The sequence below is a fragment of the Equus asinus genome, chromosome 4, assembly GCF_041296235.1.
Source record: "Equus asinus isolate D_3611 breed Donkey chromosome 4, EquAss-T2T_v2, whole genome shotgun sequence".
Classification (NCBI taxonomy): Eukaryota; Metazoa; Chordata; class Mammalia; order Perissodactyla; family Equidae; genus Equus; species Equus asinus.
Genome location: NC_091793.1, coordinates 116,888,608 through 116,902,052, shown reverse-complemented (window position 1 = coordinate 116,902,052; position 13,445 = coordinate 116,888,608). Strand labels below are relative to the sequence as shown.

Genomic DNA, 13,445 nt, shown 5'->3' with positions numbered 1-13,445 from the left:
TCCATTTCATAATTTATTAAACATTTTTATCAAAACTCAAAATTATTAAATTTTTTTCTGGTATGTGCTTTTTTGTGTAGAACCGCCATCTTTTGTTCAGAAACCTGATGCCATGGATGTTTTAACTGGAACCAATGTAACTTTCACGAGCATCATAAAAGGAACACCTCCCTTCATGGTCAGCTGGTTCAAGGGTAGCAGTGAACTTGTACCAGGGGACAGATGTAATGTGTCTTTGGAGGATTCAGTTGCTGAACTGGAGTTGTTTGATGTAGATACAATGCAAAGCGGAGAATACACATGCATAGTCAGTAACGAAGCTGGCAAGGCTTCTTGTACAACACATCTCCATGTAAAAGGTTGGTTTGACTCCTATTCCACATTTTTACAGTGAACATACATGAAGTAATATATATGTCTATCTCTGTGTGTATATGTGTTTGATTTCATATTTTCAATTTTACTATAGCCCCAGCCAAATTTGTGAAGAGGCTCAATGATTACAGCATAGAGAAAGGAAAACACCTGATCCTAGAGGGCACCTACACTGGAACTCCTCCCATTTCAGTTACATGGAAGAAAAATGGCATAAATATCGCTCCTTCTCAGAGGTGCCATATAACCACAACTGAAAAATCTGCGATCCTGGAAATTCCAAGCAGCACAGTAGAGGACGCAGGACAATACAACTGCTACATCGAAAATGCTTCCGGAAAAGATTCCTGTTCAGCACAAATCCTGATACTAGGTTTGTTATGATTGCACATTCATATCTTTATATCCAAATAATCATTCTGGCATGTCTCCTTCATGACTCATTTCTCTCTTGCCTGCAGAACCACCATATTTTGTCAAGCAGTTGGAGCCTGTTAAGGTGACCGTTGGAGATTCTGCCTCTTTACAATGCCAACTTGCTGGGACCCCTGAAATTGGGGTATCCTGGTATAAAGGAGATACAAAATTGAGACCCACTGCCACCTACAAAATGCATTTTAAGAACAATGTTGCTACCCTGGTTTTCAACCAGGTTGATGTTAATGACAGTGGAGAATATATCTGCAGAGCTGAAAACAGTGTGGGAGAAGTGTCGTCATCCACTTTCCTGACTGTTCAAGGTGATTGCAATATTTTAAAAGTGAATGAATTTATGTGTCTTTTGAACAAGATTTAAAATATCTGGCAAGGGGCTTCCTTTAAGGAAAATCTTCCCAAATCCAAAATTTTCTGCTTAAGTAATTCCATCTATAATTAATGGCTTACTTTTTCTGGTCTTTACAGAGAGAAATAAGATAACTAAATTTTCAGTTAGAAAGATCATGTAATCATTTGTCCCTATGATTAAATCTTTCATGAGTGGCCATATTTTTAAAATTCCACTCCATGAATGTCTCAATCAGATTGCTAGAGAATCTGCTGCATGCGCAGAGATGTACCTTAAGCCAATCAATTTCTCTGTTGGCTTACATATTTTTGCACCAACTGTGCCTTAGGGTGGCCTCAGAGTGAAACTGTTGCTCCAAAAGTTTACTTGTTTTTCTTTGTGTCTAAGTTAATTCAAGAGATGTTAATACCTCCTAATATTTTTATAGAAATACCATTATCTCTATAACAATAATTGTAAGAAGAATATTCAGTAAATTAAAAATGTCCAGTAGTATTCATCCTTTAATTCTATTCCTACAGAGCAAAAACTTCCACCATCATTTTCTCGACAATTGAGAGATGTTCAAGAAACTGTTGGACTGCCAGTTGTTTTTGAATGTGCCATAAATGGATCAGAACCTATCTCAGTGTCTTGGTATAAAGACGGCAAACCGTTGAAAGACGGCCCAAACGTACAAACATCGTTTTTAGATAATGTAGCCACTCTCAATATTTTTAAAACAGATCGGAGCCTTGCAGGCCAGTATTCTTGCACAGCCACAAATCCAATAGGGTCTGCTTCTTCTAGTGCCAGACTCATTCTCACAGGTTTGTGGATTCTTAAACTTCTTTCTGTTTCTGTAATTAAAATTTGTATAATCAAATACAAAATAAGGGAGAAAACATCACAATTTCTGTAAACTGGGATGACCCAGATATAGAGCCTGAAACCTTGTCTTTCTGCTCTCCTCTTAGAGGGGAAGAACCCGCCCTTCTTTGACATCCCCGTTGCCCCTGTGGATGCTGTGGTGGGAGAAAGTGCAGACTTTGAGTGCCACGTTACTGGGACACAACCAATAAAGGTCGGCTGGGCCAAAGACAACAGAGAGATACGAAGTGGTGGAAACTACCAGATTAGTTTTCTGGAAAACAGCGCCCATCTGACAATCCTGAAAGTAGACAAGGGAGACTCTGGACAATATACCTGCTACGCTGTGAACGAAGTGGGAAAGGACTCCTGCACAGCTCAACTCAACATAAAAGGTATCGTTTATTTCACACAGAGTCCGACAAAATGTAATGATTTTATATTCTATCCTAAGGGGGCAGTTTTATTAGGACAAATGAAATTCAGGACATTTTTAAACAAATGACATAAAAATGTTTAAAAGGAAATAAGTTTCTCTATAGAATAAGTGATCTTTTTAAATCTGTATTTTTCTAAAATTTTATATACCCTACATAACCCTAAACCCATCCCCCTCACTTTTTTTTGTGACTATCTGGTTTTGTAAATGGCTGCAAGTTATTCTTATCATCCATCCCATAAATCAGAGAATCATTTAGAGCAAGCTTGTGGAAGAGGCTGAAATGTTTAAGGACATACACTGATGTGCTGTATTTAGTTGGTCAGCATTGACTTTTAATGAAAGATACGACTTCTTTTTCTTGAAAATCCTCATGTTACTGACCTGCTTCTGGATTCCACTTCATATATCCTTGCAATTTCTTACAGAGCGGCTCATCCCACCAAGTTTCACTAAAAAACTCTCAGAGACAGTGGAAGAAACAGAAGGGAATTCTTTCAGACTTGAGGGCCGCGTTGCGGGTTCCCAGCCTATAACTGTTGCTTGGTACAAGAATAATGTAGAGATACATCCAACTTCTAACTGTGAAATCACATTCAAGAACAACACACTCCTGCTGCAAGTCAAGAGGGCGGGCATGGGCGATGCTGGTTTGTACACGTGCAAAGTGTGGAATGATGCAGGCTCTGCTCTGTGTACATCTTCAATTGTTATCAAAGGTTAGTTATCTTCACGTCCCCCCCCCCCCCCCCGCCAGCCTGTTGTGTTTTCATTCTTATTAGATAGCCATGTGCATTTCTTCTGACACACGCATTTCTCCTTCAACTCTGTTGACCAAGTTATAACAGATATAAATATACATTATTTAATTGGCTTGCCATAATTCCATACATGTTTACTTAAAATACATATTATTTGTAATTTAATTACATGGCCCAGCGAAGTAGGTGTCATAAAATAGACTAAAATCTTAGCTTGTAAATCATATCCTAAAATTCTCTCAGGCAGTTAGAAGTCTAAGTCTACTTTGAAATTCATGCATAAGTGACATATAAATTTTTATGAAGCACATTTACTTTGAAAAATTCTTAAATTTTCATCATTGAATATTGCATTAGCTTTGCCTATTATAAGTTATATGACATTCGGAAACATTCTGTTTTCTAAGGACATTTCTAAAGGAATTTTGTTTGGCATATATTGCCCAAAGATTTTAGCCTGTAAATGAATATTAATCCTAGACAAAAGAGTAAAATTTGCACAAAAAGAAAAAATGATGAGTGGGAAGACATTGTATATCATTATAGAAGATGTGTTTAAATACACAGTCATGGCTTGAGGCAAAGCAATAGACTGTATTGTTTAAGGAGCTCTTCTCTATCTGACCCTCTGACTGCAAGGACTTCATCCAGGTGGTTACAATGCACATTCATCAAAATAACTTTACAAACTAACCTCCCAGAGCGGCTTGGAACCTGATTACCAACTCTGATGACATTCTTGGCTGTTTCAGGGTGCACAGATATTGGGTTAATATCATTAATAGATTAATATCACTAATAGGCTAATATCATTGAGTTGTCTTAAATTTCAAATTTCATCACTCATTTTATAGGATTTAAGTGTGTTCAGTTTTAAAACATGTTTAGTAAAATGAAAAATGTGCGCTTGGCAGTGGCTTATATTCATGATTTACATTCCTGATGGTTTTGCCATTGAGTAGATAAATACTTTCTATACAATTCTGAGGCTATTTATCTATAGAGTTTAAAAGGAGAGTAGATATCAGAAGTTTTAATCTTTAAATCTTGAATATTGCCTTATTTTTCTTATATATAGGTCTCAGAACCATTGAATGAAATCATTACATAGCACTGTGTTGCAATTGGCCCTTCTAGGATGTTACTTGTGTCTTCTTCACTGGTTTCCAGTTGAATACTGAGCTTCAATTCCTAATTCCGTTGGGCAAAGATTGGATTTTTAAATGCTACTGGAGCTTCATTTAATAGCTAAAGATGAACATCAGAGAAAATCACATATTAAGATGTGGGCTCATGGATTACTCGAATGGTGGCTTTCTTTCCCAGATGGTAGCAAGAATTGCAACTCTGGATGAGCAGAATTCCCCAATAAGCTCCTAGTTTTTAGGGTTCAGCGGAAATGCAGCTGTATGCAGCTTTGAGAGAATCAATAGCATGCTACATGGCACAGAAGTTGATGGTAACTGCCAGGGCAATGTTTGCAGTGCTTAATCAGGACACAGATGCTCGGGTGACTTATGGGCAGCATGGCATCTGTTCTTTGCTTGTTTTTAAACCTTTCTCTTTTTGTAAAATCCAACAAACGTAATTAGTGCCTTCAGAGAGGAACCAACCCGGCTCATGGTTCAGTTCTACTATAGCAACCAGTGTTACCCGTCAGAGGCAAAATTCGTTGCTTTTCTGGAATTTAATACTTTTTTGCCTTCTGTTCCTTTTCAGTTTATGTATAAAAATGCCTTTTTAATTCCAGAACCTCAGAAGCCACCTGTGTTTGATCAGCACCTTACTCCAGTAACAGTGAGCGAAGGTGAATTCGTGCAGCTCAGCTGCCACGTCCGGGGTTCAGAGCCGATCAGGATCCAGTGGTTGAAGGCTGGCAGGGAAATAAAACCCTCAGACAGATGCAGCTTCAGCTTTGCTAGTGGAACCGCTGTGCTGGAACTCAAGGACGTGACTAAAGCAGATTCGGGAGATTATGTGTGCAAAGCTTCAAATGTGGCTGGAAGTGACACTTCCAAATCAAAAGTGACCGTTAAAGGTACAGACACTTCAAAAATATTGTTCAGATTAAGCCTACAACTGCTCACATTTATTTTCTTGTTACAATTTAGATACTAATGGAATTAGGTTTTTAGAAACATCACTTATTGCTGATTTGCAATTTATAGCCTCCTCCTTATAACTGAAGTATTAGATAATTTAATGGAAATAGTATCAATACAAATTGTCTGAAATTACTCCAAGTTCACCATCATATTTCTTGAACCTCTTTTCATCGTATCCAAGAGGGGGTAAGTCAGTGAAGTTCCAAAAATGATGCTATAATAATGTGACATGAGGTAGCCTGATAGAATAAAGCCAAGTCTAGATATAAGACTTGATATGAATACGATTGTAGTTCAACCTGATGGGATAGCTGCAACTGGTTATAAATGTCTATGAACCTGCCTTGTCTTCTGTAATCCACTCTCATACACAGCGAGGCCTAGAGTGCACAATATTTTCGACACTGCCAAACTCCTAAAACTTATTTTCCAAAGGGAATTATTTATTACAATTTTAAGGTGATGGTGATAACAAAACCTGTAAATGTATTTTTTAGACAAACCAGCTGCAGTCCCAGCCGCTAAGAAAGCAGCAGTGGACGGGAAACTCTTCTTCGTATCAGAACCTCAGAGTATCAGAGTCGTAGAAAGTAAGTACTTCATGAAAAGTGCATCTTGGCCTATCTTGTACGTTTTACTACTGATTTAACTTTGGAAGAATTGATTTTGGAAAATGGGTATTTATTCATTTGTTTTCATTATTCCTTAGAAACCACTGCAACATTCATTGCCAAAGTTGGAGGTGATCCAATCCCAAATGTTAAATGGACAAAAGGGAAATGGAGACAACTGAACCAAGGAGGTCGCATTTTTATCCACCAGAAAGGCGATGAAGCAAAGCTGGAGATTAGAGACACCACGAAAACCGACTCTGGACTATACCGATGCGTCGCATTTAATAAACATGGTGAAATTGAAAGTAATGTTAACCTACAGGTGGATGAAAGGAAGAAACAAGAGAAAATTGAAGGAGATCTTAGGGCAATGCTGAAAAAGTAAGTTCAATAAAAAACCACACATAGAATTTTTCATTCACAAAAGACATATCCCAAGAGGTGTGGACCCTCCAAGATTCAGATTATGAAAGAACATAAGCACACAGACATTTAAACAGAAACAGATAAGAAAATACACAATATTTTAGTGGAAGTTAGTGGTTCATTAAGATCAATTTCTGAATAATCATGAGAAAGTTTGAGCATGAGGTGAATTTTTATTGAAATTTTAGACAAAAGAAATGGCCCATAAAGAAACCTGTGTCTAAGCATGAAATGTTTGCTTCTCTGTATGATTTCTCATGCTCAGAATCATTTTCTAGATCAATTATTTTAAACATTTTCCATAATTACCAGTAATTTCAACACAATTTATGTGTCAACATAATTACTGGATTAATTATTAAATTCATCAACATTTAATTTCCACACATCTTTCCCATGACATATGATATTTATCCTTTATTAATGCTTTCCATTGCTGTCATTATTTTTCCTTATAGTTCTTTCATTGGACTCTTTGGTTGTACAATTTACAAAAATGTTCCTGTTATTCTTTCCTTAAACTCTTTGATCTTTGTAACAATGGTCCAATCTCAATCCACTTTATTTCCAAACCCACATTTTTTTTATTGTCTCACAGTTATCATGGTAAAATTAATATTTCTTGAATAAAGGACACAGAGCTACTCCTTTATGAGAAAAAAACTCAATGACATTTATAATCTTTGAATGATGACAATTCAAAATAAGTAGAAGACAGATGATTTACATTTATTCCTTATTTCATTTAGGACTCCAGTCTTAAAGAAAGGAGCTGGAGAAGAAGAGGAAATTGATATCATGGAACTTCTCAAAAATGTTGATCCTAAAGAATATGAAAAATATGCCCGTATGTATGGAATCACTGACTTCCGGGGTCTTCTTCAAGCATTTGAACTGCTAAAGCAAAGTCAACAAGAAGAGACACATAGATTGGTATGATCTTTTGTAGATAACATCATCTTTAAAAATTCACATTTGAAACATCTAACATATGCCCCTTGAATTTCCAGAACCCTCTAGTTGCATGAGATCATTTGATATAACCTAAGCAGTATCAAGAACGGAAGCTGAATATAATCCTCTAATTCAAATTTTATTTGATATGTAAAACTTACACTATTTTTCTCCTCAGGAAATTGAGGAAATAGAGAAGTCAGAGAAGGAAGAAAAGGAATTTGAAGAACTTGTATCATTTATTCAGCAAAGGCTGTCACAGACAGAGGTAAAATGATTTAGGCTGATAATAAAATAAATAAATTATTGGGAATTATAAGAGAAGGAGTGACTAATGTGTTTTAATTCTCTATTCTTCTAGCCTGTCACTCTGATCAAGGATATTGAAAATCAGACAGTTTTGAAAGATAATGATGCTGTGTTTGAAATTGATATTAAGATTAATTATCCAGAAATCAAACTCTCATGGTACAAAGGGACTGAAAAACTGGAACCCAGTGATAAATTTGAAATAAGCATCGATGGTGATCGACATACACTCAGAGTCAGAAACTGTCAGCTTAAAGATCAGGGCAATTATAGATTGGTGTGTGGTCCACACATCGCTAGTGCTAAACTCACTGTAATTGGTAAGTAAAAAGAGTTTTATTAAAAAAATCTTTTGAGGTGAATTGACTGTTGAGCACTTTGCATGTGATATTGAACAAAATGTGTATTGTGTCATATGAACAGAGCCTGCTTGGGAACGGCATCTTCAAGATGTTACTTTGAAAGAAGGCCAGACTTGCACCATGACATGCCAATTTTCTGTGCCAAATGTAAAATCTGAATGGTTCAGAAATGGCAGAATCCTTAAACCCCAAGGTAGATACAAAACAGAAGTGGAACACAAAGTCCATAAGCTGACCATTGCAGATGTTCGAGCAGAAGACCAGGGACAGTACACCTGCAAATACGAAGACCTTGAAACATCAGCAGAGCTCAGCATTGAAGGTGAGTGAAAGACTGTGGATGGAGTTATTGCAGCAATATGTCGTGCAGGACCCCTGCAACTCTGCAACCCTGCCCTCAAGCATATCCCGAAGTGTTCCTGTGTTCTAAGTTCCCAACACATGTACTCATTACATTCACTCATATCTCAGAATTCACACAGAATCAAAAAGGAAATATTCACATAAGTGCTGAGTCTTTTGCATAGTCCTTTTTGACCAGAAGCAGATTTCAATCTAAACTAAGACATGACTTTCTAACAGTTATTTCTGTTGAAAGCCTAAATTTCATAATTCTCACATCTATGATTCTCACTCCTGGAAAGAAACCCTTAGAAAGGACCAGATTTCATGGCTATATATCTAGAGGATCTTGGCTAGGAGTTGATATTTTGTTTACAGGAATTAATTTGAACTCTATTTGTATGAAATGTCATAAATAAAATTAACAACATATGTGATGTGTGATTAGCAGCTATTTATCAAGAATAATTATTTCATATGAGGATCCTACTCCAGCCCTCAGAATCTGAAATAAAGTGAAATCTCAGGATTTAAGAGCAACAATATTTATTTCCTAATTCTTTGATCGTGTGCACTGTCTGAAGACACCCTTGGACTGTATTGAGCAACATTTTGGCTATAATGATAGCATCTACTTCCAGTTGTTGGTGCCCATTTATAGTTGTTGAAAAACAACTATATGGCTTCTTATTTACAGAAGCACTTCAGTTTCTCTGACTTGCTTTACAATGGATATCAATGACTGGTATTTTAAAGTTCAATTTAAATTTAAATTTAAAATTAAAATTTTAAATGGTTTTCAAATTAAAGGATCCAGTTGAAAGTGCTTATCATTTTTTAAATAATTACATATTTTTAATATGATCTTTCAAAATAAAAAGGTCTCCAGAGTACACATGATGTCTAAGATGTTCATGATGCTGTTATATATTGAATGCTAGACTTCCAGGTAAAATTTTGCAGAAGGACCCACCACTTCAGCCAGTTCTCCTACTAAACCCCCTGCCATTCCCAGTGGATTGACTCGTGCATGCCCTCATGTGCTCACAAGCAGATTTCAGAACTCTGAAAAATGAACCCTTTGAAATCTACAAGTGTAGATTTCCTATTGAGTTTGAAATTATTTCATGGGGAAAGTTATACACATTAGATAACATACAATTCTAGATCCTGAGTAGCAAAATTATTTTACTGAGGAAAGAAAGAATTTCAAAGGGGAATAGATTGTAGAGTAAAATTAAGTTTATGTTCCCTTTACCTTGAACCCCCTCATTTCACTAACATTTTTAAAGTTTAATTTGGCTTTTGGGTTACAAGCACCCTTGCCCATTGCCTTCATGTAAGTATTTAAGGACTCTCAGGGATTTCTTTACAATTTCCTACATTGATCCTGCAGGAATACACTTAAGTATTGAGAAAATTTTTGGTTACTGATGCAAAGAAAAGCATTTTCTTCTTGTTTTATATCTTTAGCCCTTTTGGCTATTTTCCAATTGGATAAAAAGATGGAGACTTTAAATATCTGGGGGGAAAGCACAGTGAAAGAAATGCCTCCCTATACAATCTAACTTTGAACTTTCTTTGTGCTTAAACAGCTGAACCAATTCAGTTTACGAAACGCATACAGAACATTGTGGTGAGTGAGCATCAATCTGCCACCTTTGAGTGTGAAGTGTCCTTCGACGACGCCATTGTAACATGGTACAAAGGACCAACAGAACTGACCGAGAGCCAGAAATACAACTTTAGAAATGATGGTCGCTGCCATTATATGACCATCCACAATGTGACCCCAGATGATGAAGGTAATTTAATTGACAGTGTCCCTGTGAATATATGATTTAAACCTTATCTGTTTTATATATTTCTACCCTACTTTACATTCATATTCTGTAATTCTATATAGAATACTTTGTTAGGAAAGACATGTATGAGTAAATACATACTATATTTAAACAAAGAGTGTTATTTACAAAGATATCAGAAAGCAAAACTTTGATGATTCTCTTCCTTAGGTGTCTATTCAGTAATTGCTCGCCTGGAGCCAAGAGGTGAAGCGAGAAGCACGGCAGAGCTGTACTTAACAACCAAAGGTCAGAAAACACCACAGGAAAATCAGATTGCAATCTTCAAAGCAAAGTAGCTTGCACAGACAAAACGCAAATACAAAATGTAATTTTAAATACAATTAATGTAATCCTAAATACCAAAATGTAATTTTTTTTCTCTTTTTCAGAAATCAAACTTGAGATGAAGCCTCCTGGTAAGTTAAAAAAAAAAAAATCCTTGCTTACAGTACATTCAATGTGATTTTGTAAATGATGGAAGCCAAACTAAAATTATTATTGCCAAACTAAAAATATTATTTTTTTCAATAAAATATTATTCAGTAAAATTATTATCAGGAAAATAGTACAATTTGGGAAATTAGAGAGAATAAGGTTACGTTCAACTGATATCTAGGATCACGCCAAATGGTGTGGCCATAGAAAAAAACAAACTTTCCCAGGGAATAAACTTGCATATGTGGTTGCATTCAAAAGAATCCTAATATCTTTGTGTCTACATGTTAGATGCTGCTGTTGGAAATGCCTGACAATCAAACACATCTTAGTTGTCTAGTAAATATCTATGTTTTCAGTCTCCCTCTGCTTATCATTAAATGTCCCTTTTCAGATATTCCTGACTCCAGAGTTCCAATCCCAACCATGCCTATCAGAGCAGTGCCACCAGATGGTAAGACCCAGCATCACGATGCCTTGGCTAGAAGCAGCAACATTCCACCACTAGGAAATCAGCAATGCCAAACCAGAGCATAGAGCAACAGATCCTGCCATGTCATAGTCTTTGCTGTGTAATTAAAACTCAAAGCAAAAGAGTAGTTACAATTATCAATATATGCTACTTTTATTTGTTCTGGTTGATGAATTCATACTATAACATCTTTGAAGTACTGAAAGAAATGTGTTGAGACTTTTCCTTATACTCCACACAAAATAGGGAACCAAACTGTTTTACTGATGATGCCATTTATTTTCTTCAGAAATCCCTCCTACGGCTATTCCTCCTATCCCTCTGTTACTACCAGCACCTGAAGAAAAGAAACCACCAGCAAAACGTGTTGAAGGTATTACATGTTATCTTCCTAAATGTCAAAATACCAAATTTAACTATTGCAGGCCTGGAAAATGTTATTTAATGCAACACATTGGCCCTCTAGTGGTCACTAGGTTGAATTGTCTATCAAAATATAAATTATTTGCTCTAAGTATTAACTAACTAAATGTGTAAGACATGTGCCTAAAATTCTGAAAATCATCAGACAAACCAAATGCGATGCTTACTATTAAAATATGTTAGTTTAATGGAATCACTTAAACATTAATGGCAAACTGATTTCACGTTTCCTATTTTCCTAACTACACACATAACAATAAAATAATGGAATCAATTTCTAGTGAAGCTTATGGAAATAAAACATACTAGTTTATGGTCAAGTTACAAAATACAGTTTGGTTTTCTTCCCAATTACAATGTCAACTTCTCTTTAAAATTCACTATTTTGTTACAAAAAATACGATTTAGAGTATTTATATATTTGATTTTTTTAAAGCAAAGGAATTCACTCACCAATAAGGAGCTCTTGAGTGTACCAGGGAATTGCCCCTCTCAAATATTTCAATAGATAAATTGTACTATTTGTGCCCCAAAACTGCTCAACTAAATCAGTCAACAGACTGCCTGGGACTTTCTGGAGTTCTGGGGAGCTCAGAATTGCTTTCAGAATTCTCCTGGCATCATCAGAAAAAATTCTGCATACCAAAGTCACATTTTTCCACAGCCACTATTGTACTGGCTTCCAGGGTTTGACCGGCTCATCCCCTAATATCCACTACAGCTGGTGTCAAAAACTTGAGCTAGTTTTCAGCCAGCCTCAGGGGAAATTCAGTTAAAAAAAAAAAAATAACTTCCAATTTTGTGACTAATACCACTCAATAACAAAGAAAAGCATTTTTATAATCTGTATGAACATAGTTAAATATATTTCATCTACTTCTTTTGGCAGAGAGAAACAAGACTCAAAGATCATTAATTAGATTTCCACTTATATTTGTTGTCAGGAATAATAATTTATCTTAATGAATTAATAAGTGATTTATTCTTTGAGGGTTAGTGTCAACATGGCTAAGTTTGAGTACCCACAGGGGAAACTCAAGAAATTAAATCATATTTTAAAAATTAACAACAGTGTTATTTAGTCATGAATACTAGGAGCCATAATCAAGTTGTGATCGGCGGCAGTGATCAAGGTATAACATCAGCACCAAAAGAAAAATTCCACAATATATTATAGATAGGACACTAATTCACTTGTTAGTCTTCTTCCTGACAAATTTAAAGTGTTCTTACCTACGTGAAACAAAAATGGAAATGTGTACCTTTTCTATCGATGATATCACTTAGATTCACTCAGGATGTTCTGAAAACTTTAACTCTAAGCGGGCATAAAATCAGTGAGGATGTAAGATTCCCCACACATTCTATCTCCCTCAAAAAAAACTTTTCTGCATTCTAGTCCAAGATCTTTCTGAAACAAGTATCTTGCAATAATGTGCAGAATCTCTTGTTACTATCAAAACATATGAAAAAATAAAATACTTCAATAAACCTCCTAGTTTCGTGAAAATAGTTTAGTTATTGACATCTGACATCTTATTTTTTAGTGACCAAAAAAGCCAAGAAAGTCGCAAAGCCCAAAGAAGAGGCACCGCCGCCTAAAGGTATTATAATTAATTAATCAAAATTTAGACGTACTGGTGTTCTCTTAGTTAAAAATTTTAAATCTCAAATAGAGGAGGTTGGAGGAAGGTGAGAGTTTGATGGTACCTCTCCTTTCACTCACTCTCAGCCTTTTCTTTGACTCAGTCCTCATTCTCTCTTTCTCAATTTTCTTTTTTTCTCCCCGGACCTCCTGTGCCATTGTCTGCCCATGGCATGCAATGTCAACCCAGAGGGTTCATGTTATCTCTGGATGGTAATTTCCAGAAGCCACTGCCCTCTAGTCCAACAGCTGGTCTTGATCAAGTCACCACAGCAGAAGGTCAAAGGCTGATGCCAATGT

The 13,445-nt window shown here is 36.0% G+C and overlaps 1 protein-coding gene across 3 annotated transcripts in view; it reads left to right on the top strand.

Moving 5' to 3' along the window:
- TTN (titin) overlaps window positions 1-13,445 on the top strand; it is a 270,195-nt gene that overhangs the window by 94,067 nt on the left and 162,683 nt on the right. For all 3 annotated transcript variants that reach the window (XM_070508508.1, XM_070508506.1, XM_070508505.1), the window contains 19 exons: window positions 81-359; window positions 470-748; window positions 837-1,115; window positions 1,684-1,971; window positions 2,119-2,406; window positions 2,879-3,169; window positions 4,962-5,249; window positions 5,814-5,906; window positions 6,026-6,311; window positions 7,106-7,289; window positions 7,489-7,578; window positions 7,672-7,939; window positions 8,043-8,303; window positions 9,919-10,128; window positions 10,339-10,416; window positions 10,560-10,586; window positions 11,000-11,059; window positions 11,367-11,450; window positions 13,048-13,104. In XM_070508508.1, coding sequence (XP_070364609.1) covers window positions 81-359; window positions 470-748; window positions 837-1,115; window positions 1,684-1,971; window positions 2,119-2,406; window positions 2,879-3,169; window positions 4,962-5,249; window positions 5,814-5,906; window positions 6,026-6,311; window positions 7,106-7,289; window positions 7,489-7,578; window positions 7,672-7,939; window positions 8,043-8,303; window positions 9,919-10,128; window positions 10,339-10,416; window positions 10,560-10,586; window positions 11,000-11,059; window positions 11,367-11,450; window positions 13,048-13,104 — 3,690 coding nt within the window. The remainder of the gene's footprint in view (window positions 1-80; window positions 360-469; window positions 749-836; window positions 1,116-1,683; window positions 1,972-2,118; window positions 2,407-2,878; window positions 3,170-4,961; window positions 5,250-5,813; window positions 5,907-6,025; window positions 6,312-7,105; window positions 7,290-7,488; window positions 7,579-7,671; window positions 7,940-8,042; window positions 8,304-9,918; window positions 10,129-10,338; window positions 10,417-10,559; window positions 10,587-10,999; window positions 11,060-11,366; window positions 11,451-13,047; window positions 13,105-13,445) is intronic.